Here is a 27,135-nt window from a genome sequence, read left to right as displayed (position 1 = left end):
GTGGATGGGAAGTTGGCAGTGTTGGGTTTCCGGATTTTTTGACACCACAGCATCGGAGAGGTTGCTCACTGCTGCGTTCAGCATTTGGCTCTCTCTCCCTACAGCATGACAGCCCCCCCCCATCCACCAAAGAAAGTCAATGGAGGTTTAGCAAGTCAAAGGAGGGAGTCTCTGAAGTATATATAGTGTATTAGACGTGGACAGTGGTGGAAGAAGTATTCAGATACTTTACTTAAGTAAAGGTGCTAATCCCGCACTGTAAAAATACTCTGCTACAAGTAACAGTTCTGCATTGAAAATGTTATCTAAGTAAAAGTATGTAAGTATCATCAAGAACATGTACTTAAAGTATTAAAAGTCAAAGTACTCAATGCAGAAAAACCCTCACATTTTAGAAACTGGAAACGATCCAAACAGTTCTGTCAATCAACTCAGTGTTTAATCGGCTAATTATCTCAGCTGGACTTGTAGGCCGTTATGTTGTTGGGTAGTTTAATTTATAATAAAACCTCATATTTTATAAACTACATGTGTTTTCTGTGCAAAAATCTAAATTTGTAAAGTAACTAGTAACTAAAGCTGTCAGATGTGTGTGGACAGAGCATAGACATCAAAGGGGGCTTGAGCACCTGACCTTTTTTATTTTTAAATAAATGAATAGATAGATGGATAGATATTCTTGTTTGTGCACAGCTTTCCAGTCAAACAAATGTATTTATTGAATAAAAAATCGAAATTTAGATCCGACTTTTATGAGTTCCGATTACAATTGAATTGGTAAGGAAGTCAGAGTTGTGTTAATATATGTAACGTTTTGTTTAAATAAATACTTGTAAGAGGTGTCCTTTTTTTAACCCCTGCCCCCAAAATGTCTGTGCACGTCTCTCTCGTGGAGTAAAAACTACAGTGTTTCTCTCTGACGTAGTGGAGTAGAAGTAGAAAGTGGCATGTGAAGAGAAAAGACTCCAGTAAAGTACAAGTACCTCAAAGTTGTACTTAAGTACAGTTCTTGAGTAAATGTACTTGGTTACAATCCCCCACTGGACATGGACAAAGTGTTGGTTAGCGCTGTGAATCCCAGCCTGACCTAGCACATTATTAGCTCAGAACCAGGTGTTCTGGCGCAGATCGGGCCGCCTGAGTTCCTCTCATGCTGGAGGTTAAACTCATGACAGATAAAGGCCAGTATCAGTATAACCTTATCACTGCCAGCTGCTCAGGTCTCAGGCAACGCTGCAACCCGATTGGACAGTGCTGACCAGGGGAATAGTCTTAGGACGTAAGGTACAGAATGTTCTTTTGCAGCTGACTTTTCACTGCTAGGGGAAATCATTGTTGGCTGTTATTTACTGTAGGCCCACTCCTCCAATACAAATAAACTTGTTGTAGAAGTTTCACCGGCCCTGTTTTTTGACCTCTAAGTAGGGCTGCTTGATTATGGAAAAAAAATCATAATCACAATTATTTTGGTCAAGGGCGTTTTTGTTTCCACATTGGGGGGGGACACCCAGAAACAAAGCATTTCTGTTCCACACAGAAGCTGTGGTGGAGGAGCTGTTGAAAAAGAATATGGCAGTTTAAGAGTTGTTATTTCTGTAAGTTAACTAACAACAACCTGTATTAATGTGTCAATCTAATCCATGTTTGTTGCCATTTTTCTGATGCTAATTTTCAGGAATGTAGCTAGATACATAACTACTGTATGTAGGACGTTCTTAATGTAATCCCACTCAAATTGTTGTTTAATAATTTTTCAAATAGTTGATGAAAGTAATGTCTGAAAATATACATTAACATGAATCCAACATATTATTAGCAAAGATAAACCAGCCTATTTGTGAAAAAAAGAAACACACAACATTGATGACAGACTTACTGGCCAATAGGTAAGCTAGCCACTAAGGTGGCAATCCAGATATAGTTAAGTATTCACTGTGCCACATGTATGTTTAACATTAAAACATATAAATGTATATGAATATGTCAAAAAATATTTGAATAGCTTTCACCATAAAAAGCGTAATCGTGTGTAAAGGCCGTTGGCCACCCAGCACACTATTGTAGGCTGTTTTTTTATTTTGAACTAAATTTTACAATATAAGTAGGGGGTCCCTGCTCTGTTTCTCTTTCAGCTAAGGGGTCCTTAGCCTAAAAAACGTTGAAGATACCTGCCATACTGCATTATAAGTACTTAAGAATTTGTTCTGGTGGCAGACTGTTCAACAACATTCATTTTGCTCATACACTAATATTTCATAAACCACAGCAGAGCTCGTTTCTTCTCTAAAACACAGCAAAATAGCTAGGCTATACAATCCATTAACCATAGTCCATAACTATCTACTCGACAGAGCTATCATGCATGCTAATGCTGCAGAGCATACTCTTAAACCACTGGATGCCATTTGCCACAGCGCCATTAGAGTCCATCACTCGAGATACTGTATATGGTGGGGTGCCCTGGTAGCTCACCTGCGCCCCATGTACCAAGGCTCAGCCCTTACCGTAGCAGCCCGGGTTCGAGGCCCTTTGCTGCATTTCCTCCCCTCTCTCTACCTCCTTTCCTGTCTTCATCTGTCCTATCAATAAAGGCCAAAAAGCCCAAAGAATCATCCTTAAAAAAAGATACTGTATATGGAAAATATAAATGTACAAACATCCAAAACGCACCATCATGTTGAGACATTGTTATCTAAGAAATAGGGGTGTGTGTGTGTGTGTGTGTGTGTGTGTGTGTGTGTGTGTGTGTGTGTGTGTGTGTGTGTGTGTGTGTGATGATGATGATGATGACCCTGGCTTTGCAGAGGTGTGACAACACTTTCTCTCTGCACACTGTCGTAAATATTATTTATGATAAGACTGCTTCACTACTGCTCCCTAAACATTATTTCGATGTTTCTCTAAGATCCCACTTTTCATTTGATCCAAAGCGTGCTGGAACCATGGAGTGGTTAAGCCAGATGATGAAGCCATTATTGACTGAACCTGAGCCTGTGCCTCATGGAACATTAACTACATCACTTCCTCTCAGCCATGCGGCTCTCACCCAGCTTCCTTTAGGCTGCAGTCAGGAAATGAAAACAGCCATTAGAATGGCAGCAAGGAGCCAGGGTGCTATGGGATGCTGCACGCCTGCTACAGCAACATCCTACATAATGACGCCAGAGACGGGAGGCGTCACATGTTCCAGTGCAGGTGCGGGTCGGCTCTGGAGGTTCAAATTGCCATTGCTTGTGGTGGAAACCCCTGAGGCATCAAACTGCAATGTAACCAAGGCTTTGTATGAGGCAGCTGTAGCACACCCAGCCCTCATCACGGAACACTGTAATGTCTGTCTAACAGGCAGTAAGTTTACAGCGACCTAGAGCTATCTCTTATCATTTTCCCATCATGCTCCTTTAGTGGCTTTTACAGTTATAGCCTATAGCATCCTTCTGAAATGTATCACTGTTTTTTTTTTTCTTCTTCCTATTCCTACACAGCTCAGGTTCTTAGTATTTGACGATGGATCGCCATTTGGTCTTGTATACAGAGGGTTTTCAAAGGTGCTCCTGTACAATATATCCGGTCTCTTTTCTCATCTAGCTATATCGTGTCTGGTTCCACGCTGCTAAGAATCCCAACCACACCCCATCGTCTTCTCTCCGCTGAGGGGAGCACAAATGATCGAACACACGCCGCCTCACCACCGTCCGTCTGTCGGGCTTATGAAACGGTCTGTGTCGCTCCAGGCCCAGTGAGCTATAATGTCATTGTTGTTCCTATTATTGTCAAAGCGATCTCTCTCTCTCTCTCACACACACACACACACACACACACCCACACAAACACACACATAGACGCGCACAAACACACACACATTCACTCCGCGGCTGCAAAAATCTACACCAATAAAGCCACTCCAGCGTGCGTAAAAGGGAAATCAGAGCGGTGTTGGATGTGTAAACTGAGGGATGGGGTGCTGTCCCCATTGATGAAAACAAGTGGGTGAAGGGTGGAAAATGCTATGATTCATCTTCTCCCCCCCCTCCCTCCCTCCTCACACACACACACACACACACACACACACACACACACACACACACACACAGCAGCAGCACTGTCACACCCCATCCTCACGGTCCTATCTGCACCTGTAACCCGTTTGACCCTGTTTCGGGTCATCTCCCTTCACTGGGACTAGATTGTTTAGCCTAATGTATTGATTGATTCCAGCAGCAGCTTCCGGCTGTATCTCTGCTGCTGACTTCTTTTACAAACCCATCCTGAACTCTTCCTGCTCTGCTGTGCCTTAATGTAGCTGGCCACATTTTTTTGGGGAGCACCCAACCACCTCGACAAGTGCATCGGCTACTGGTTCCTGGGTGTGATGGTGGTATGGGTGTGTGGTGTTGACCACTACGGTGGTAACACTGGGCTGTTGGTAATGTTCGACTGACATCTTTCTAACGGGGGCTTTGCTATGCGTTATTATAACTTCCACGGAAAAGGAGAAGAAGAAAAAAAATGTTGTCCTTACTTTAGCATGGCTTGTTCTTTATCCTCTTCCTCCTTTTGCCGAGCCATCACTGCCATGATGATCTTCCTCTCCTCCTCGGTGAGATGGCTAAGGTCCGGCAGATCCGGCATGGATGGCGGCGCGGTGGGTGGGCGAGGGCCACCCTGGGGCCCCACCGAGGCGGACATCTTTTCCACCACCACCACCTCCACCTCCACCTCCCCACCACCTTCTCCTCCTCGGCGAGTCGTTTCGGCTGACAGCTTTTCCCGGAGCGTTTCCGAGCCACGCCTCACGCCATGGTCCGCGGGCGGAGCGGCAGCGGCTCTGGTGAATAGCGCGAGCCGCTCATGGTCGCAGGCACCCTCGGTTGTGCTTTTGTTTGTCCTCTCTGGGTGTTTTTCTCCCACCACGCTCTCGTCGTCGTTCCCCCCCCCCCCGCCGGCCTGCCTCTGCCCTCCACCGCCTGGATTCACGGGGAGCCCATGTCCGTTTTCTTCACGCCGGGAGTTGAGTCGAGCTGAGGGGGGGAGCCTGGATCACTCAGCTGGTCTGTCTGTGGTGCCGTCGTCGGAGTGGAGCTGGATGTTAGGGCGGTATAGGCGGAGTCCGTGTTGCCTCTCTCTCTCTCTCTCTCTCTCTCTCTCTCTCTCTCTCTCTCTCTCTCTCTCTCTCTTTCTCTCTCTCTCAGTCAATGGGATGCAACCCTCCTTTCCCGTTTTTTTGCGGAGGATCGCTTACTCATGTGAGAATGGGGTCCTCACCATCATCACAAGATCAGCCTTTGCTGTGGCTGCACACACACACACACACACACACACACACACACACACACACACACACACACACACACACACACACACACACAGACACAAAAGTCTCGAAAACTCACCAGGGGTGGCGTTTAACAGCCATGACCAACCCTTACTGCCGATTCTCGCGATAATTAGTGTTTTGTCAATTCAAATAAATCAACCGGCTATTAAAGCGTGTTTATTTCCAACCACGTGGAGCCCACGTTGCAGCGGTTCAAGTTGTCAGTAGCCATTCGTCCATTCAGCACCATGGACAGCAGCTCGACAGAACAGCACCGTGTTGGCACAGATCTTTCCTTCTCGTTTCTTTGGAAGATTACTGTTGGGCTTTTAATTAAAGGGATAGCTTGAAGACAGGAAAGGGCAGAGGGAGAGGGGATGACATGTAGAAAAAGGTCTCGGGTCGGATTCGAACCCGAGCCGCTGACAAGGACTCAGCCTACGTGGAGAGTAGGCTACACTCTACTGGGTTTAGCTAAAGGTCGCCCCGTTTCTTTGGTTAGCTTTTGGAGCTATTCGAACATCTAGGCTGCTAAATCTTTTGAATGCTTCCAACCAGAAAAATAGGTAATCAGTTGATCCTCCATTTGGCCACAATCCGTTGCAACTGTAGCACATATAGGCCTACTAGCACAGTTTAGTTTTATTCATGTTTTACTCTTTTGCATGTGTATTTTGTATATGCCGCTTCAATAAATACGTGATACAGTATATACGTCTTGTCACTTTTATTATATGTTTTATGTAGTCTTTATTACTCTGTTTTATTATGTTTAGCCTAGTCCTAGTTCTGTGTTTCACCTGGCTGCAAGACTTTTTCTTAGCTAAAACAAAAACATTGTTTGCAATACAAACTCGATTGCCTTGTATTATGTTATTTAATGTAATCTATTATTTATTTATTTTCCAATTCCTACAGGGATAGTACACACTGATCAATATCAATGTTGGCAATGGCAGCCAAAATGCCAGTTCTCTACTGTTGTCCCTTTATCTAATCTTATCTTATCTTATCTTATATTTTCTTGTATTTATTTATTTTTCTTATAGGTTAACTCCTATAGGTTAAGCCAAACAGGCTAAGTATAAGGCAGACTTTAAGAGATCTACTTTTGCCTTCAGATCCAGACTCTCAGCTGGCACCGGTTTCTCCCCGATGACGTAATGCTGGGTGAGTGTCTGAATCCATCCAGCAGATGGCATTAACCCCGGCTCCTGCCACCCAGCCTCCGTCACGTGACGTCACCGCGGTACAGTCACCTCCGTGGTGACGTCAGCTTCCCGTGGTGCAGAATTTTGTCATCATTTCGGTCGTGACTGGGGACCACCAGCCCTGAGTGACACAGTCGTGCCTCAGCAGAGCAGATCTGTGCTGCAGACCTCAGACTATAAATAAACCCGGAGTGGAGTCTGTAAGGACAGACAGGCCCGGCTCTTAATGGCTCTTCGCTTTACACTTGGGTTCAATCAGGTCTGTCAGCTCTGATAATGCCTGCCATTGGTAAACATATAGTAACTATAGGATCAAATGCACAGTCGTGAACTATTAAATGTCATATGTTAATGCACCAGAGGTGTTCTGAAAGTCAGCTTTTCACTGTTTTTTAATGCAGCTGAGGGGGTGGAACCACACAAAAATACATGTTTCAAAACTTTTCCCATATCTAGCCTATGTGTCTCCTCAGGGACAGACAGGGAAGGAATGACAAGTGTCCTGCATGGACTTGAGTCTGACCACCCCATGGAAATGTAATCGCTGAATAATGGTGAAATACAGAGAGAAACATAATTCACATAAACACCTTGAAAGGCCCCTTGAGTGAAAAAAACAACAATTAAAAAACAGATTTACCTATCTTTAGCACCAATAGCACACATTCTACAGCTTTTTTATTCAGAATGAGTGCTCTCTCATTCTGCAAGGGATACTGAGCAAATACAAATATGCTCCTTGCTGTGCAAAACAAGAATAAATAAGAATCAAAGTGTTGAGGGTTGTTAGGTAGTTTTGGCAAGAGAGCTCCCTGCTGGATACCAGTGGCTATGCAGCAGTATACTGTATAAGTTTATTCATGATTACAACTTTTTTTAGATCAAGGGAATTGTTTTTTTGTGTGTGTAAAAGGATTCGACTGCAGATTGACAGCATCCTCTAAAGAAAGAGGTTACGTCACATATTTGTTATATTTACCATATTGTAATATTGTGAAGAAGTAAAAATGGATTTAAAATAGAAACTGCAAAAAATGGATTTAAAATAGAAACTGAGCTGAGCATTAAGTTCAAAAGTATCATGGGTACTGGAAGTATCACCCCAAACCCCCTGTGATACTTCCAGAAGCTTTATCAAATGTGCTGTAGGTGACAGCATTCAAAACAACATTTGCTACTGTAATGTGTCTTTGTCTCGAAATTTTCACCAATACTTAGGTAAGCTAATGTGAAAGGGTTCTCTGCTGTTTGTGACTATTGGAACTTATCAGTAATGATAAAATAATATTTTTATTAAGTTACATTCTGATCTGGAAGTACTGCTAACTGAAGACATTCCCACAGAAAGAGGTCTCCATATCCAAGACTTTAATCAAGTGAACCTACCGACATCTAGTGGACAGATAAAAACACTGCATGTTCAGGGAGAGAATATAGGCTACTGTCAACCTTTCACCACTTACAAGTAGGGCTGGGTATCGTTCAAAAACTTTTGATACCGGTACCGATACCAATACCGTGACTTTGATACCGGTTCCTAAACGATACTTTTCCGATACCAATTTAATAACACAACAAGAAATTATTCCCAGGCGGAAGTCACTGATGTAGTCAAACAACTCCACAGTGGCAAAGCCCCGGGGATGGATGAGATCCGTCCAGAAATGCTCAAGGCTCTGGGTGTGGAGGGGCTGTCCTGGTTGACACGCCTTTTCAACATTGCGTGGAAGTCTGGGACGGTGCCAAAGGAGTGGCAGACTGGGGTGGTGGTTCCCCTTTTTAAAAAGGGGGACCAGAGGGTGTGTGCCAATTATAGGGGTATCACACTTCTCAGCCTCCCTGGTAAAGTCTACTCCAAGGTGCTGGAAAGGAGGGTTCGGCCGATAGTCGAACCTCGGGTTGAGGAGGAACAATGCGGATTCCGCCCTGGTCGTGGAACAACGGACCAGCTCTTCACTCGCAAGGATCCTGGAGGAGCCTGGGAGTATGCCCAACCGGTCTACATGTGTTTTGTAGATTTGGAGAAGGCGTATGACCGGGTTCCCGGGAGATACTGTGGGAGGTGCTGCGGGAGTATGGGGTGAGGGGTCTCTACCAGAGCCATCCAATCTCTGTATGACCAAAGTGAGAGCTGTGTCCGGGTTCTCGGTAGTAAGTCGGACTCGTTTCAGGTGAGGGTTGGCCTCCGCCAGGGCTGCGCTTTGTCACCAATCCTGTTTGTAATATTTATGGACAGGATATCGAGGCGTAGTCGGGGTGGGGAGGGGTTGCAGTTCGATGGGCTGGGGATCTCATCGCTGCTCTTTGCAGATGATGTGGTCCTGATGGCATCATCGGCCTGCGACCTTCAGCACTCACTGGATCGGTTCGCAACCGAGTGTGAAGCGGTTGGGATGAGGATCAGCACCTAAATCTGAGGCCATGGTTCTCAGCAGGAAACCGATGGAATGCCTTCTCCAGGTAGGGAATGAGTCCTTACCCCAAGTGAAGGAGTTCAAGTACCTTGGGGTTGTGTTCGCGAGTGAGGGGACAATGAAGCGGGAGATTGGTCGGAGAATCGGCGCAGCGGGTGCGGTATTGCATTCAATCTATCGCACCGTAGATTTAAAAGAGAGCTGAGCCAGAAGGCAAAGCTCTCGATCTACCGGGTCAGTTTTCGTTCCTACCCTCACCTATGGTCATGAAGGCTGGGTCATGACCGAAAGAATGAGATCCAGGGTACAAGCGGCCGAAATGGGTTTCCTCAGGAGGGTGGCTGGCGTCTCCCTTAGAGATAGGGTGAGAAGCTCAGTCATCCGTGAGGAGCTCGGAGAGAGCCGCTGCTCCTTTGCGTCGAAAGGAGCCAGTTGAGGTGGTTCGGGCATCTGGTAAGGATGCCCCTGGGCGCCTCCCTAGGGAGGTGTTCCAGGCACGCCCAGCTGGGAGGAGGCCTCGGGAAGACCCAGGACTAGGTGGAGGGATTATATCTCCAACCTGGCCTGGGAACGCTCGGGATCCCCAGTCGGAGCTGATTAATGTTGCTCGGGAAAGGGAAGTTTGGGGTCCCCTGCTGGAGCTGCTCCCCCCGCGACCCGACACCGGATAAGCGGACGAAGATGGATGGATGGATGGATGGATGGAACAAGAAATTACAACATTACTCATTACGGCACAAATGTCTTTATTTTTCAGCTCCTACTACATCAGCCCTGTTTCTGTGGTAACGTAGTTTTTCCTGCGTGTCTCTACGATGTGTAACGTTTGAGAGCCAATCACAGACATTATTAGATCTTGGTAGAAGCTTTAGATGCCTAAAAAGTAGTGCACTCGGTAGCCAGCCCTTACAAGCTACTACAATGTGTTTGAAGTCAGTTACTGTAACGCCAGGTTGTGAAACGTTTGTTGAACAGTAGCCATTCTTGGCACACGTGACATTGACAGGATCATTCTAAAAGCTAAAACAGTGAAATAGTAGCAAAAGTGGAGAAGTCATAAAGTCTGCAAACTGGTTCAGTGATTTCTGTTACAGAGTAATATCTAGCTGAAGTTTGCTAGTCTAAATCCGCGACGTTCCACTTCTGGAATTGCTCCGTTCCCGCTGGAAATTCTGCCGGATTTCACTCATTTAGGCTGGATATCCGTTACCTTGGGCTTTCTTTGTGTTGAAATTTTAAACTGTGAGGACTATGGTTAACTGCTCCTCAAATCTCTGCAGGGTAAATCCAGACAGCTAGCTAGACTATCTGTCCAATCTGAGTTTTCTGTTGCACGACTAAGGGCCGGGACACACCAGGCCGATTATCGGCCGTGGGACAGTCTGGCGAGGTCAGTGACTCAAATCTGTTCAGTGTGTCCCGTGCCGTCGTCCGTCTGGGGGGCTGCGTTCATTTTGGCCGACCTGACATGTTCGGTCGGCGGCAGGGCCGTCGGGACTCACCAGGAAATGACGAGCGGAATGGGGTGACTACAGTCTCACAAAATCTGACGAAAATCTTTTAAACTGACCTTTGTTGAGCTGAAATGAAGACAGATTCAGCAACTGCACGGTCTATTTCTCGCTTAAAATATTTTCAGAAACACGTTTCAGTGAACTATTTTAGTACAATATGAGATTCTGAACGGCCGCCATGACAGTCCAGGTCTGAATTTCCAGAGAAAACAAACCCATGTGACGCGTTCGTCCAATCAGCTGCCGGTTTTCATTTCTTGGGCAACATTACAGATTAGCCTGCTGTTATGGAGCTGTATTACGTCTCGTCTCCTCACGTCTTTTTGGTCTTTTCTGTGGCAGTTTTTTGGACCTTGGGACGCGACTGATCATATCGACGGGGTTTTCTGTCAACCGTCGTCCGTCGGCTATATGTGTCTACACCATAAAACTACTTTTGAACGTACACATGTTCCACCAAAACAAATTCCTTCCCGAGTAGAGGATGGATACCCTAACCGAGCCCGTTGGGACCCGATGGTACCCTACGGGTCGGGTTCGGCCAGATATTTAGAAATGATGTTGGGGTTCGGGTCGGGCTCGGTCACATCACCGCGATAAGGCATTGATCATTTTAAATTTAAAACAGCTTATTATGTAGGTGCGCGCCTGTGTTAACGTGCGCTTGTTGCCCCGTGTGAGCTGATGCCTCATCTGTTGACATTTCTGAATGCTTTCCTACATCTACTTAAAAAAAGCTTTCCACTCTATTCCCGAGGCTGTTTTGCAGAGACGCCGTTGTTCCATGCGGAGCTTAGCACCGCCCATGACGATTGTGGTTGGTTTAAAGAAAGGCCAATAAACCAGAACATGCAGCGCTGTGGAGGAGGGTCTGGCAATGCAAGGCTATACGTTTGCTAACATTAGCTAACTTTTAGCAACCAGAAGCTTTTGGTCATACCAGAACAAGTAAGGGACTGTACAAAATGTATTTGAGGGGGAAGGAGGGCTGAACTTAATGTTGAATTTTTTTTAATTTATTTATTTTAAAGAAAGACCATCCCTGGTGTCATTATTTATGGTGTGGACCCTCCCCTTGACCCCCTAGCCTCTAGACTGTAACACACGTGGCATGTTTGCACATAATTATTTAGTTGTATTAAATCTTGTTTTTTACAGTAAACCTCACAAGATATAAAACATAAATATGGGAAATGTAAATTCCCAACAGTCCTGAAGATAGAACTGCAAAACCACTGAGTTAAGTGTGTTTTATTCATCATCATATTTTTCACATGAAATCATATAAGAATCAGTCAGTTTCTTTAATTTATGAATTTAAACACGAATACTATTAAATATATATGTTTACAATAGTGGGGGCAGTCACAGGCACTGTTTCAAATGTCAATTGAGATTATGAAATATAGGCTACTGATTCAACTGTAAATATACATTTAAGGAAAATGAGACATTATGTGTCGATGTATTGAAGAGTGCTGAAGAAAGTGTAACACAGAAAGATCTGTTGGTTAAATGAACTCTCTCACTGTGGGCTTTTAAAAAAGATTTGCACAGAGCACAAGGCTAAGCAGAGATAAAAAAGGAAAATTCTCTCCGACTGTTAAAATAACAGGAAATGAATGTGTAACAGAAAAACAAGCGGAAGGCAGATGTTTATTCTCTTCAGAAAAAGACATCAAAGATCCAAAAATCCCTTTCTCACACAGGGACTATGGGAAGTGTGGTCGAAATTTACTTCACAGACACGTGGTAATCATACTGACAATGGTCTAATTTCTTTATGGTCATTGTACTTGGATCGCATTTATTTTGACAACAATATTTCACATAACATTAAATGCACAAATATGTTCTATTACTTCTCTCACTGACACTTCCCCCTAAAATAAAAAAAGATCCAAATTAGATAGGGGATATTATCTTTCTTTTATCATTCAGTAACTTTGATAAAAGTTTTAAAAATTTAAATTTTTTTGCAAAAGTGCAATCCCTTTTTGGGGCTCACAGTGTCACCTAATGTGTACATTTGGTATTGCAGGAGGCATGTTAGAGGACAGTCTGTTTTGGGGTGATATAAAACTAAAAAATATGTAATTCAGGCACTGTATATAATCTGGCTCTTTCCTACATTTACACAATTATTCTTACAAATTCTTCTGTTCTGCTTATTTAAAATATTTTCTGACAATGAATCCAAATATCAACTAGAAATAAATTAGATGGATTTCAGACCTGGGTGAAATAATCACACTTTTTCACGTTTGTTTGGCAGACTTTAGAATGGATGTCAGAAACAAAAGCATGTACAGGAGAGCCTCTTGAAGCTCATTTATCCTTTGACCCAGATGTGCTGGGATCCAGTCTGTCTAGTCCTTGATGATCTCTGTGTCCTCTCCTACGGTGCGGGACACCACTTTTCCATCAACGATCTCCTCGATCACCACCTTCCTCCGCTGGGTTTTGACGGCTGCAGACAGAAATACTCATCTTTAGTATATTTCTTTTTTCTTTTTTTACAAGCAAAGAGCTAAAAAAATTAAAAATTCTGCAGTGATGTAAACTTACGTTTGACTTCTTTGACCACTTCTTTCACTTCTTTGACCACAGTCTTTTGTACAGTGGCAACAGATTTACTAGAAGATAGACACAAGTTACAATTAAAGGAAGAGAAAATGCAATTGGTCAAAAGAATAGTTTGACATTTTGGGAAATAGGCTTAGAGATTTAGATGACAAGATTGTAACATTAGCTAGTTTGTTTATAATGTGTTAGTTTTCCCCAAATTTGACCTGCCTGTCCAGCTACACTCTAAGAAACATCTGTGTCTTAACAGTTGTGTGTCTGTATATTTTTGACAGAAACTGTCCATAGAACTTGATTCAGTTGTATTTCTATTTATTTACATTTCATATTGCACTATGGGACATTTAGCTGTGCTTTGACAACTAACATAGTTATTAACGTAGTTAATGTAAATTATTAACCAGCACTTGGATTAGCGAGAGTCAAAAGTGCCAAAATAAAGTGTTTAAAGAGTTGAAAAAAAGCGTCGAAAATCCTTTAAAAAAGCACCATACTGTCAAAGTGTCAAAAAGTGTCAAAAGGGTAAAAAATAAATAAAAATAAGCTGCTTCAAAATTAATTGAAGAACAGATTTTATTTCAGAAGTTTAATAACTGAGCAGCTTTGTATGAGATCATTTTAAATAACAGAAAATGTTCGGTATTTTAACTGTAGCTACACACAACATTTCTGTTTTTCATTACGGGACTAATGCTACGTTTACACGTGCACAGCTGTCAGTTTTCAGAAAAGGCCGGAGTTTTTAGAAAGAATCATTTTCAGAGGCGAATTCTCTGTTTGTGTGTAAAGGAAGGGCACAAAGGAAGGGAACTGTCTCCGTTTTTCTAAATAACCACGTACATGTAAACGGGGTAAAAGTCCGGGTAATGAACAACTTTTTCTGTTATTTTACGGATCTATTTTTTAGAGTGTAAAGATATACTATACTGTACTAAATCATACCATATTATGTTAATATGTTATATTGTCTCACCACATCCTATGTTATCTTTCTATTTTGCTATGTTAATACAGACACTAAGTACCTTTACCTAATCCCAGTGTACATAATTCTGGGGTTTGCTGCTTAAATATATTCTAGACTCGCTGCGATTTATTTATCTATCGTACCTATCCCTTTTAACTTTTTACCTCATAACTTTGCCTTTAATAGCTCTTGTATAGTTCACTTTTTTTCTTTTTTTTTGCTTCTTCTGTACTCTTAACCCAGTTGTATATGCCTCCTATTGTATTTCTTATTTTATTTTGACTTCTCTATTTATCTGTACTCATTTCTGTCTTGTGCCGCTGCAGTATCTGAATTTCCCCTCTGGGGGATCAGTAATGGGGTTATCTTATTTGATCTTAAATCACCAAAATCCAGGATGGTTTCATTATTCTGATATAACAGTATGTATTTTGCTTTATAATGTTTGCTTATGTTTGTCTTGTGTTGGACCCCAGGAAGAACAGTCTTCACTACAGTGAATGGGGATCCTTAATAAACAACAACACACAACAAAAAATGACTTTTTTGTTTGTTTGTGACAATCATCTCCTGAAAAGAATCCCTCTTACTTTGAGTCCTCTCCATCCAGCAGTCTCCTGTACTCGGCGATCTCCATCTCCAGCCGGGTCTTGATGTCGAGCAGCACCTGGTAGTCGTTGCGCTGCCTCTCGATGTCCTGCCTCATCTGTCTGAGCTCCTCCTCCATGGAGTTGACCATGGTCTGGAGCTGGCTCAGCTTCAGGCTGTAGCGGGACTCCGTCTCTGCCAGCTGGTTCTCCAAGGCAGATTTCTACACGGGAGGAGAGAGAAAAACAAAGGGGGAGATTATGAGAATTTACTGAGCACTAATTGCTTGTTTCATAACTCCCTCTTTCCACTAAAGTTGCCGCAGGTGTGAAAACAAAACTGAGTGAGAAAGCCGTTACTAACAATGACTGACAGGTTTATTGGCTTATTGACTGTTTATATGCGTGTTTAGTCAGACAGGTTGCACACATCAGAGAAGAAAGCCTTGATGTTGAGCAATGCAACAGGTTAGAAAGATGTATGGGTAACACTTTACTTGAAGGTATCTACATAAGAGTGACATGACACTGTCATGAACACATGGCACAGTCATGACACATGAACTCTAACCCTAACCCTAACCATAAGTTGTCATGACAAAAACCAAATGACACTGTCTTTGACTAACGTTTATGACTTGTTTATAACATTTATGACACGTTTATGACAGTGTCATGTCACTGTTATGTAGATACCTTCAGGTAAAGTGTAACCGATTTATGTTGTATTGTGGTGAAAAAGTAGGGCCGATATGAGGAAAATATGCGATATGCGAGAAACGGATGTTAAAGTGTACTTCGGTCTTCGGAATTTGAAAAAGAAATTAAAGCCAGCATTATGTTATTGAACAAATTGAACATTAAAGGCACAAAAAATTTCAAAAAATGCAGTTTTCTGCTAATATTTTCTTTCAACTAACACGAAAAAGTGTGTTTTTCGCGATAAGCCACAGCCTTTCGCGATGTGTTTATCGCGCTGACAATAGAAGAAACTATATCCTGTGCAACGCTGGGAAAAAGTGCTGCATGAAAATGTGTATCACAGTACGGACTTGTGCGTGCGTGCATGTGGGATCTGAATTACCAGGCTGTGCTGGGACTGCAGCTCAATCTCCAGGGACTGCAGGGTCCTCTTGAGATCGTTGATCTCACTTCGGGAGGTCTGGAGGGTCTCTGTGCTGGTCACCACCTGACTGTTCAGCTCGTCAAACTGGAAGACATGACATTGGACATGAATATTGTTAAAATGCTATTCAGGATATTTGACAATCACTCAATGTTTAGGACACATGGGATGAGATGAGTAGAGCTGTAACAATTCCAAATGTTGCTGTACAATTAATAGTCTCAGAAATCGTTGCGATTAACAGTATAATTGTCTCTTTCAGTCAAATTTAAAAATCTTTATTTATTTATTGCTTTTTTGTGAATTCCAGGATAAATTTTTTGGCCATATCACTGCTACGTATGTATGATATGCATATTGAATATAACATAATATGAACATAATGTATGGTCTCGTTCCCCTCACCTTGCCCTTGTACCAGGCCTCCATTTCGCGGCGGTTCTTCTCAGTGATGCTCTCGTACTGAGATCTGATCTGTTCCAGGGTGCTGGTCAGGGTCTCCTTAGGACTGGCGTCCATCTCCACGTTCACAGAGCTGGAACCAACATGGGAACGCATAGCTTCCATCTCCTACAGGCGGCCAAACAGAGTCAAAGGTCAGGTGTGGTACAATAAAAAACCCACATGAAGCTTATGGTGGCTAAAGTTAGCAAGCATCAGCAACAGGGCTTTATATTGACACCTGCCAACCCGCCAAATGTGGGTAAAAGATTTTAACGTTACTAGCCAGTTTGTGTGGTGATGAACGAAGCGAATAACCCTGTAACTGTTTTGATCAGCTGGCTGCAGAAACGATGTGCCAGATTGGTCTGTTTTCCGCGAAGAAATTTGGGCGGTTTTGTGTGTGTTTGGCTTGGAAACGTAATCGTTTTCTGGCAACACTGCTTGTTGTACTAATCCTACACTGAGCACTGTGTGGTGACGTGTTGTACAACCGCCGACTATGTGCCTACCGTGCGGTATAGATTAAATGAAGTAGTAAAGTTATTAACATTTGTTGAAGTTAGTAAAAATTTGGCTACAGGAAGATCTGATGACTGATAGGCTGGTGACTTTAAAAATGTACTTAGCCATGTTGGCTGGTGATTAAAAAAAGTAAAATCAAAGGCCTGGTCAGCAAACTTTAAATGGATATGACATTACTAAATCAGTTCACTGACTTTATCGTGGTGACACCCAACTGATATTACTACTATTAGGCATAGTTCTATTATCTTTACTGTTATTATAATTGCCATCATGTCATTCTATTATTCCCACTGCTATAATTATTATGAGTGATATTTCTGTATTTATTGTGATTAGGTCTGTCTCTCTCTCTCTCTCTCTCTCTCTCTCTCTCTCTCTCTCTCTCTCTCTTTCTCTCTCTCTCTCCCAACAAGTGTTGCATTACCTGTTGTTGGCACATATGCTTAAGACAACATTGGGAGGCATTTAGCAAACAGTTGACTAACTGTCGCATGAACCTTGTTTACCTTCTGCTCTCTGGAACCGTACCTGTAATTTCCTTCTGATCATGTAAAGAAACTAAACACTATCTATACACTGAAAAGATGTGTTGTCTATCGCAGAGGATTGGTCACGTGAGTTCACCCGAGATGGTGTGATCCTATTCCTAACAGTGGAACTCTCACCTCTTTGTGGTTCTTCTTCAGGTAGACAAGCTCCTCCTTCAGGCCCTCCACCTGCATCTCCATGTCAGACCGGGCCATGGTCAGGTCATCCAGAACCTTGCGCAGTCCGGCAATGTCCGCCTCCACTGACATGCGTAGGGCCATTTCATTCTCAAACCTGTCAAGAAAAAGACATGGAGGTTCATGTTGCTGCACACACTAAATCTGCGTTACTACCAACAATAAAAAGAAACGTGAAGCTCCACTAAAACCAGTTACACCCGTTTTATCGCTCTGTTGACAGACATACCCCTGTGATAATATGTCTACATAGCTTTGAACTACTGAACAAACGTGGTATCATGTTAGGTTCTTTCATCTGCCAAAATAGTCTCGACTGTCTAGACTTTTGCCATTATAAACGCTATGATTAGGTTTTTACCACACAGCGCTGATAGTTTTTGACATAACCTTTCTACTCACTTGATTCTGAAATCCTCCTGTGCCAGTCTGGCATTGTCAATCTGCAGCATCAGAATGGCATTGTCCTTTGTGGCAGCGATGATCTAAAAAAGAAGAGAAGCATTGTCAGTGGTTTCTTATCTACATATAATACAGCCACAAAGGTGTGTGTGTGTGTGTGTGTGTGTGTGTGTGTGTGTGTGTGTGTGTGTGCCCCCACTATCTACAATGTGGGCTGGGAGGGTTTTGTTGATCTGCAAAATAGTTTTCTTAACACCTGACAGTTATCACATTTGCTCATCAAGTGTAAGATGTCACTCTTGTAAGTGCTTGGAAGTGGTAATTAAAAAAAAAATGTAAAAAAAGGAGCTTTATTGGTTTTAAGCGCTCCAACGAACTTTCTAACATCAATGGACAGGCACATAGCATATATGTTGTTCCTGATATTTTATGATAACTGAGAATGATACTGCTGACTAGACTTAAATAGTGAGTCAGCATACAGTAAATTATTGAGGACTCATTATGGTGGGACAATACGTAATAAGAAATACAAGATTTTTCTATAATGGGTTGTATTCTAATCTGTATAAAGTTTTATCATAAAAAATGTTGGGTTTTTTTTGTGGTCGTCGTTTAATTACAACAATGGCTGGAGGTAAGTTTAGAGACGGGGAAAAAGCATGTATTAACATTCTGGTAGGCTACAGTAGTAGGATTGAGCTCACCTTTGTGCGCAGGTCGTTGATGATTGCCTCATACTTGCTGTAGTCCCTGACGGTGGGGGTCTGCTTGTCGAGCCACTCGCGGATTTGACGCTCCAGCTGCGTATTGGCGGACTCCAGAGAGCGCACTTTTTCCAAGTAGGTGGCCAGGCGGTCATTGAGGTTCTGCATGGTCACTTTCTTGTTGCCTGAAACGGAGACACTTCCACCGGCGCCTCCGGAGCCACCGAGGGCTTCTGCCAAGTCAAAGGAAGCGCCGAGGCTGTTGGAGGCGTAGGACACCCGGACGTTTTGACGACCTGCGCCGCCATGCAAGCTCATAGCCCGCCGGGGGCCTGCCATAGAGGACCCGGACATGCTGGGATACCCTGATAGATACATGCTTATGGTGACGAACTGTTCTGACTCACGTGCAGCGTTCACTGAAACTTGTCAAAGCGTGGTGCGGAGGAGATGGTGCTGAGGCAGCCCGGGAGATGGGTTTTATAGCCACCACCCTGGAGGTGGGAGCGGCCGACAGGTAGGAGGAAAGATGCTGCTCGCCATCACAGGTGTGACCACACTGGGCGTGGTGGGTTGCCATTCAGGTTTACTGCCATAACGGCTGGCAGGACACATAGGCGTGGGATGCATGCTTTCCTCTTGTCACCTTTAATTAAGTCGGTCTGATACATTTAATTTCAGGCAGAGATAGGCAGACTCTGACACATAGCAAGACCATGCTGAAGTTAGCTTCTGAATCTTTAGCCCCTCTGTGATAATGTAGCCTAATTAAAACTTTGAACATTTCCTCAAATATTAAAAACCTAAGTCAGTGCTTAAAGGTGCTGTAGGTAGGATTGCGAAGATCCAGGACTTAGCCAAAAAATTCGAACATCAACAACTTCTCAGTCCGCCAAAGCCCAAAAAGGTCTCCTACATAGGCGGTAGGCTATTTTTAGGGGTGCTGAAGCACCCCTAAATATCAGCTCAGCACCCCTGAAAATAAAGTCCTTATTGTGATAATGTGAGATCGTTTAGTGCTCAAAGTAGTGGCGGTTTTTGACACGGTCGAACCGGGCAGCCACTTAACTTAAAAAAATATATAAATAATCCTCTGTGTTGCGAAGCGTTTTTCTGTTTTCTATCATTTCACTGTGTGGGGAATTGGCAGATCAGCGCCCCCAGCAGCTGCAGGCGCCCTGCTTGCTGAGAGAGGTCAGCCCCCCCTACTTTCACAATGAAATGGACTAGTCCGTCCCACAGTGCGCCGCCAAAGATAAACAAACGGTCACAGGAGAAATGGGAAGTACACAGAGACGGAGAAAGACGAGTCTAAACGGTCTAAACCTTTCTGTTATGTCAATGGTCTAAACGCCAAAATGAAAAAAAGTTACCCAAGCGGCTCAAATAAAAGAAAAAAGCGAAAAGACATGTTTTCGGGAGTAGCAGGACCTTCATCAGCTCTACTTTGGTAGCCTACACAATGCATTCTCTGTTGATTAGTTGATTACATTTGCCTTCTGTTTGACAGCACAAAGGAGCGAGGAGAATAGAGAGGGAGAAGGGCAGAGAGAGCAAGATGAACAAGGTGAGAAAATGGCTAGGTAGTCTATAAGACATGTATATGGTAGGACTACTGTGTTTTGTTTTCTCTTTTATTTGAAGATTATTTTCTAGTTGATTACAAAATGTTTTGTATGTGATTGTCAGTGATAGGATGGAGGGAAGGAGATAGAGGGAGAAAGGAGGATGGGGAGAGAGAAAGAAGGATGGAGAGAGAGTGGACAAAGAGAGGGACCTGGAAGAACCAGGTGAGAAAGTGGAAATATATTATACGGGCAAAAACACTTAAAACATTCCATTCACATTATATTTACATATGCATTTCATGGAGGACTAGGCTCTTAAGAAAAAGAGATGTTGTGTTTTCCCCATCTGGTTCAGAGGCATTATTAGATTAGATGAAAAAGTTGAAAATCAACAGCAGAAAAAAACATGAATAATCTTGTCTAAAAATATGTTAAGGCTTATTTTACCATTCAAGGTATGTGCAGGGGTGTAGCTCCAAATTCTGGGCCCTGTGAAAGGCATTTTCTATGGGCCCCTCCCTGCAGCCAAAGCTATGAATTCTAGCATATTTTTGGGCCCTCCTCACATGAGGGCCCTGGGCACTCAGTCCCCTTCCCCCCCCAGTCCAACACCCCTGGGTATGTGTGCTGCAATAATCATGCTTTGTAGTTTCCATCTTTTTTCACAGCAGATGCCTTGAATCTGTTGATAGTTTGTCATAATTGCATATCTCAATCCGTCTATTTCTTTCCCCAAAACTCACAAGAAGTCATGATTTAAGGGTTTAAAAAAAAACCCAAACCCCCCTAGCTTAACTGCTATCAACTTTTCATTAGGGGCTGAGCACCCCCAAAGGTCAGATCCTAGAATCGCCCCTGGTCTCCTATAAGCCCCTCCCCCCACAAGGGAGAATGAATGCGTGTGCATGAGCAGTGATTGACACGCAGTTAGACACCCCCCCCTGGCCCTGATTGGTGCATCTGAACAGGGAGCTGTGGATTTTTGCAAATCCCACTACATGCTGGAGGTGGTGCCAGAGGAGCTGGATTCTTTTTTTAATGACCTGCTTCATGTGGTTCTACTGGAACATATGGTCAGTTTCAGCAAATATGACAGAAAGGTAGTTTTATAAGTCTTACCTACTGCACCTTTAATTGTAGCTGTATGACTGAAATCATTTCATAAATTTGTCCACATAATCTGGTTTTAAAAGCCAAAAGAAGCTGTGTGAGGCTATATACGGATGGGTGCTTTTAGCTAAATGCTAACATCTGCATGCTACTGCTTACAGTGACAATGCTAACATGCTACTGTTTAGCATGTGTAATGTATAATGCTTAGTGTGTTAGCATGCTAACATTTGCCAATTAGAAAAGTAGTAGACAAACAATTTTTGTTTTTTAAGATAATTTTTTCAGCTTTTTAAAATGTTATTTGATATTGACATAACTAGTAAATGGACAGGAAGGCAGGGAGAGCGAGAGGGGATGACACTTGGGGTGCACTCTCTACCATGTGAGCTAGAGATCACCCCACATTTTTTAGCTGCTGGCGGCGCTAGACAAAAAGTCAAAGGATCAGCAGGCTTCATCCTTTGCGGATCGTGAATGTTTTTACAAAATGCATTGACAATAACAAATGTTAATGCTTTAGTGTGTAACGTTAACTGTTTTGCATTAACAAACGTCAGTTCCATTCAAGCCATCGCCAAATGAGTTGATACAAAGCTAAGACTATCATCTCCACACAACTCTCTATGGATTTCTTAGTATGGATATGTTCAGAAGATTGTGTCGTCTGAGATAATGACCTCTTCTGAAGAGTCCATCATGTTTTTTTAATCCTCTGTGTCCTCCTTGGTTACAAGCAATTGTGTGGAGTAGGGGTGGGGGCGGCTTGTATCATGTGGATGCGCTGACAATTTGGTTGTCATTACTTAGAATTCCTCATGGGGGAGACAGAAACTATGCACTTATAGCTTTAAGATATTACAGGTGACCAAAATGTTGGACCGACCAAGCAGCAACCTCTGGTGCTGAAAAATGAAGCCAAAAACTGTTTCTCAAATGGCCACTTGAGGCAGCACATTTTTGGATAAGCCTAGAGCATGGATGTAGTATTCAGAGAGGCCTAGAGTAATGCAAAGTTAGGCACTGCCAAGATGGCGACAGCCAGAGCCGCCCACACTGAGCTTCACAATGGCTGTGTCCGAAATTCCATACTAGCTATTTAGTAGGCTAACAGTATGTGAGATGTTTTAGTATGTCCATAACCTTAGTGTGAAACCAGTAGCACATGAACTACATACTATTTCAGTTAAGATATTACAGTATGCAATACTGGACATTACGCTGGCATAAGTATCCCACAATGTAATGCGGTAGTAACGACAATGTTCATAACAAACGGACAGCAACCAAGGAGCTCTGTAACATTGTTAATGCTCTAATTTACATTTCTACATATTTAAATGACTGATGGTCTAGTTAGTCACCTCTTTTAGAAATGTAAGCATTATCCACCAATGCTGCTAGAGAGGTCGGCAGGGGTTACCATGGTTACGCGTCTTCAACAGCAAGGAGGCTCTCAGGAAGTGATGTTGAAAATTGCAGCTTAGTGCGTCGGAAAAGATACACACTACTGTTTATTTAAAAGTATGTTGAACGATAGTATACATATTGAGTATGTAGTGAGAATGCGATTTCGGACGCAGCGAATGGCTCTTCAGAAACCTATGGGTGACGTCACAGAAACTACGTCTATGTTTTATACAGTCTATGGAACCGACCAACTGACTAACATTGCCATTCCTGAATGGAGCTGTAATCAGGCCTTAAAAGTTAGGCCCGACAATTACATTTTGATTGACAGCTTTTTAAAAGCCCGTCATTTACCGCGCAACCCGGAGCGCAAACCTGAGCACGGCCCAGGCCCGTGTAAAATGATAGAAATTAAGACCGAACCCAAAGATCTTCAGCTCTATTCCTGAAGCCACAGAGCTAGCATGGATGAAAAAAGTTATTGTTTCGTAAAAAATAGAGGTGTGACAAGATCTCGTCCCACGAGATCTTGCGAGATTAAAATTAAAACTGCACGTCAAGGTAAAAATTGTCTTGCGATATTGGTCACAAGTACAGAGCAGCCGCCAGTAGATGAAGTCTGACCTGGTTGGTCTTATAATACATCTGGCTTTGAAGGACCTCTAAATTAGCATAGAAGATCCCCCTGCCCGTTCGCCAAAGTTGACTCTGAGTTAACTTTTGCAGAGCGGTAGCGGAGTTTCAATTGTACAAAGCAGTCTGTAAAACCCAGCGTTAGAACATTAGAGCTAACGGCTGCTCTCTCTCTCTCTCTCTCTCTCTCTCTCTCTCTCTCTCTCTCTCTCTCTCTCTCACTTGCGCCCGACATACTGCAGCGTGCTGAAGATCGCTCTCTTTCTCTGTCTTTTTTCTGTCTTTTTTTAAATGAGTCGGAAGTAGAAAGCAAAACCTAACTTTACTTTTAATGATCTTAAACAAAGAGAAAATGTTCTCCCCTTGTCTGAAAATGGTAATAAATCAATGCAGGAGCAGCCTACTTCCTTGTTTACTGCTGCATTGAAACGCTTGGTTACGTTGTAACTAGAAATGGCCCGATACCACTTTTTTGCTTCCCGATACCGATTCCGATACCTGAACTTGCGTATCGGCCGATACCGAGTACCGATCCGATACCAGAGTGTCATATATTGTATTATGTTTTAACAGCTGTATACTACTATCCCTGTATGGATGTGATATGATTTCTATCTCTGTTGTCAGTCTGGCTCAGGTTAAACTCTTTGTGAAACATGAACAAACACAAACAATGAATGCCGTAGAATTTTCTTTTATTCTCCAGTTTGACAGTCAGTTATAACGGGAAAAGAACATAAATAAATTACTTTAATGTAGATTTTCTTTAGGGCTTTATTACGTGGTATCGGATCGGTGCATAAACTCCAGTACTCCCCGATACCGATACCAGCGTTTTAGGCAGTATCGGAACATCTCTAGTTGTAACCTTGGTTCTCTGAGTAAATACTAAACTTAGCACAAAAAGTAAGGAAAGTTGTGTTTGGTAGATTATTTCTCTGTGGTAACAATGCTTTTTGGCAATACATCTTAAACCGTTGTAAAGCCTGTTTAGTTCCCTTTCAAATGGTGCCCCATTTGTAAGGAACATGCATTTGTGGGATGAGCAGTAGCGCTGAGTATGTGGGTTGCGCCCATGAAAAATTTGCCAAATCTTCTCTGCCAATGCCAAACAGCTTATTCTGCCATTGACTCGTTTGGTGTTTTGGTGGATTGGATGATTGAAGTTTGAAGAAACAAGACATATTGGCAATTTTAACAAACAGGAGCCTCGGTAGCGTGTGGAAGAACCACACACAGCAACAACAGCCTGGCACCTCCTCCTCATGCTGGTCACACACTGCTGTGGGATGGCATCCCATTCTTCAACCAGCATTTGTCGCAAGTCAGCCAATGTGGTTGAGTTGGTTACTCCGGCACGAACAGCACGCCCAAGCTGATCCCACAAGTGTTCAATGGGGTTGAGGTCAGGACTGCTGGCAGGCCATTCCATCCTCTCCACTCCCACATTCTGGAGGTAGTCTCTAATAAACCCTGTGGGGGCGAGCGTTGTCATCTCTGAGGATAGAGTTCGGTCCCAGACTGTGGAGATATGGGATTGCCACTGGTTGCAGAATCTCATCTCTATATCTCTCTGCATTGAGATTGCCTCCAATGATGACAAGCCTCGTTTTTCCAGTGAGGGAGATGCCGCCCTACACCATCACACTGCCTCCACCAAAAGGTGTTCCTCTATCGGTGCAGCAATCAGCATAGCGTTCACCACATTTTCTCCACACTTTGACACTAGGCAGAATCTGGACTCATCACTGAACATAACGTTCCTCTAGTGTCAATAGCAACAGCAATTTGGCAATGGCAGAGAAGATTTGGCAAATTTGGGCGCAACCCACATACTCAGCGCTGCTGCTCATCCCACAAATGCATGTTCCTTACAAATGGGGCACCATTTATCAGGCTTTACAACGGTATAAGATTTATTGCCAAAAAGCATTGGGCCTCATTCACCAACCGTTCTTACGAAGAAATGTGTTCTTAAAAAGATTCTGGCATTCACTAATGTTTTCTTAACTTGGATTTGTTCTTAGCTAAGAATAAAATCTACGAACACTGAAAAGCACTCTTACGCACATTTGAGTGATGACAATTTGCTCCGAATGATTGCTTACTGCATTTTATTTAATTCTACAGTCGTTTACAATGATAGTATTGTACTGTAATGTATTTCTGATCATTTTGTGGAGTGGAGGGGACCACTAAGGACTGGAAGGAGGAGGCTGACGTGCTGAAGTGTAAGGTGAGCGTATTGTGTCACTTCCGGTGTTTCCGTGTTACAAACGCTAGTTTGCTGCTCCGGCAAAAACTTACTGAACTCTGCTTTACTGTTTAAATTAGCGGCTATTTGCCTGGATTGCATTTGAATTACAATTGTTTTACTCAAGCACTTATACTTAGCTTCACTTACAGTGACTGACTCGCTGAATTTACAATTGTTAAAACGCTGTTAGCTACTTTAGCTTAGCCATTAGCAATGGCTAATTCCTCTCCCTCTCCTGCTCTTTCTTGCTCTGTGTGTCAAATGTTTAGCTATTCCTCTGCCTCCTTTAGTGATAACGATACATGTAATAAATGTAGTATATTCGCTGCTCTGGAGGCAAGGCTTAGTGAATTTGAGTCACGGCTCCGCACCATGGAATCAGAATCGTATGCTTCCGTAGCTAGCCAGCACCATGTAGTTAATGCGGACCACCATACTGTAGCTTCTGTAGCTTCTTTAACTTCTGCTAACTGTCCCCCGTCAGACCCCGGGTAGCCGGGCGAGTGGGTGACTGTCCGAGGGAAGCGTAGCGTTAGAGGGAAGCGTAGCGTTAGATCTAGACCAGGGAGTGCACATGATGACGGTTGCTCTAAACCAGAGCGTCTTCGCCTCTCCAACAGTTTCTCCCTACTCAGTGATACACCCGCTGAGAAGCCAATTCTGGTTATTGGGAGCTCTATACTGCGATATGTGAAGCCGGCGGCCCCAGCGGCTACAGTACCTACGGTCATATGTGTCCCCGGGGCAAGAGCGGGCGATATAGAATCCCATCTAGAGCTGCTGGCTAAAAAGAACAGTAAATACAGTAAGATCATACTTCACGTAGGGGGTAATGGTTGTAAATCGGAGATCACTAAATTGAATGTTGAGTCACTTTGTGCATACGCAAAGACAATGTCGGACTCAGTAGTTTTCTCTGGACCCCTGCCAAACCTGACCAATGATGAAATGTACAGCCGTACGTCATCCTTCCACCGCTGGTTGTCGGGGTGGTGCCCAGCTAATGATGTGGGCTATGTGAATAACTGGGGGGCGTTCTGGGGAAAGCCTGGTCTGATGGAGAGAGACGGCATTCATCCCACCTGGGACGGAGCCGCTCTCATATCCAAAAATCTGACTGAGTTTATCAGACATAAACCATGACAACCCAAGTTTGATATTAGTAATCAGGGGTGCAGTACTATGCCCCCTGTGCTTCCGTTGGAGCAGTCACCCACTCATAGTCTAATAAGCACGGTGTCTGTTCCCCGACTCGGATCGGTTAAATCAAAGGTAAACAAAAGATGCGCTATACTTAACAACCTAATTGGAATTAAAACGACTGCAACGATAGAACAAAATAGGAAAATTAGATGTGGACTATTAAATATTAGATCTCTGTCTTCTAAAGCATTATTGGTAAACGAGTTGATATCAGATAATAACATTGATTTATTTTGTCTTACTGAAACCTGGCTGGGCCATGAAGACTATGTTAGTCTAAATGAAGCCACTCCTCCCAGTCATATTAATACTCAAATTCCTAGAGGCTCAAGCCAAGGATGGGGAGTTGCAGCCATCTTTGATGCAAGCCTGTTAATTACTCCTAAACCTAAATTAAATTATAACTCCTTTGAAAGTCTTGTTCGTAATCTT

The 27,135-nt window shown here is 43.2% G+C and overlaps 3 protein-coding genes across 3 annotated transcripts in view; 1 reads left to right on the top strand and 2 right to left on the bottom strand.

Annotated features, from left to right (window-relative positions):
• rims1b (regulating synaptic membrane exocytosis 1b) overlaps positions 1–4,686 on the bottom strand; it is a 106,280-nt gene extending 101,594 nt beyond the window's left edge. Inside the window, exon 1 of the mRNA XM_028589848.1 lies at positions 4,520–4,686. Coding sequence (XP_028445649.1) covers positions 4,520–4,686 — 167 coding nt within the window. The remainder of the gene's footprint in view (positions 1–4,519) is intronic.
• A 7,394-nt stretch (positions 4,687–12,080) lies between these two features.
• On the bottom strand, positions 12,081–18,966 carry krt97 (keratin 97). Its single transcript, XM_028594309.1, has 8 exons — positions 18,523–18,966; positions 17,816–17,898; positions 17,354–17,510; positions 16,125–16,289; positions 15,678–15,803; positions 14,597–14,817; positions 13,022–13,089; positions 12,081–12,923 (listed from the first exon to the last, which is right to left on the bottom strand). The coding sequence occupies exons 1-8, from the start codon at positions 18,898–18,900 to the stop codon at positions 12,823–12,825; spliced, it is 1,299 nt and encodes a 432-aa protein (XP_028450110.1). The 5' UTR covers positions 18,901–18,966; the 3' UTR covers positions 12,081–12,822.
• Positions 18,967–20,270: 1,304 nt separating this feature from the next.
• krt222 (keratin 222) overlaps positions 20,271–27,135 on the top strand; it is a 58,097-nt gene continuing 51,232 nt past the window's right edge. Inside the window, exon 1 of the mRNA XM_028589836.1 lies at positions 20,271–20,312. The gene's annotated coding sequence lies outside the window, so the exon portion shown is untranslated. The remainder of the gene's footprint in view (positions 20,313–27,135) is intronic.

The sequence above is a fragment of the Perca flavescens genome, chromosome 2 (genome assembly GCF_004354835.1).
Source record: "Perca flavescens isolate YP-PL-M2 chromosome 2, PFLA_1.0, whole genome shotgun sequence".
NCBI classification, from domain to species: Eukaryota; Metazoa; Chordata; class Actinopteri; order Perciformes; family Percidae; genus Perca; species Perca flavescens.
Note: the sequence above shows the minus strand (reverse complement) of the source record. Positions and strands in the feature narration are given on the sequence as shown.

Excerpts from the sequence above, each read along its gene's own strand:
- krt97 (XM_028594309.1), bottom strand. The coding sequence starts at position 18,900 with ATGTATCTATCAGGGTATCCCAGCATGTCCGGGTCCTCTATGGCAGGC. Across the intron at positions 13,090-14,596 it reads CTGGATGGAGAGGACTCAAA|TAAATCTGTTGCCACTGTAC; the intron begins GTAAGAGGGATT and ends TCTATCTTCTAG. Across the intron at positions 12,924-13,021 it reads AGTGGTCAAAGAAGTCAAAC|CCGTCAAAACCCAGCGGAGG; the intron begins GTAAGTTTACAT and ends TTCTGTCTGCAG.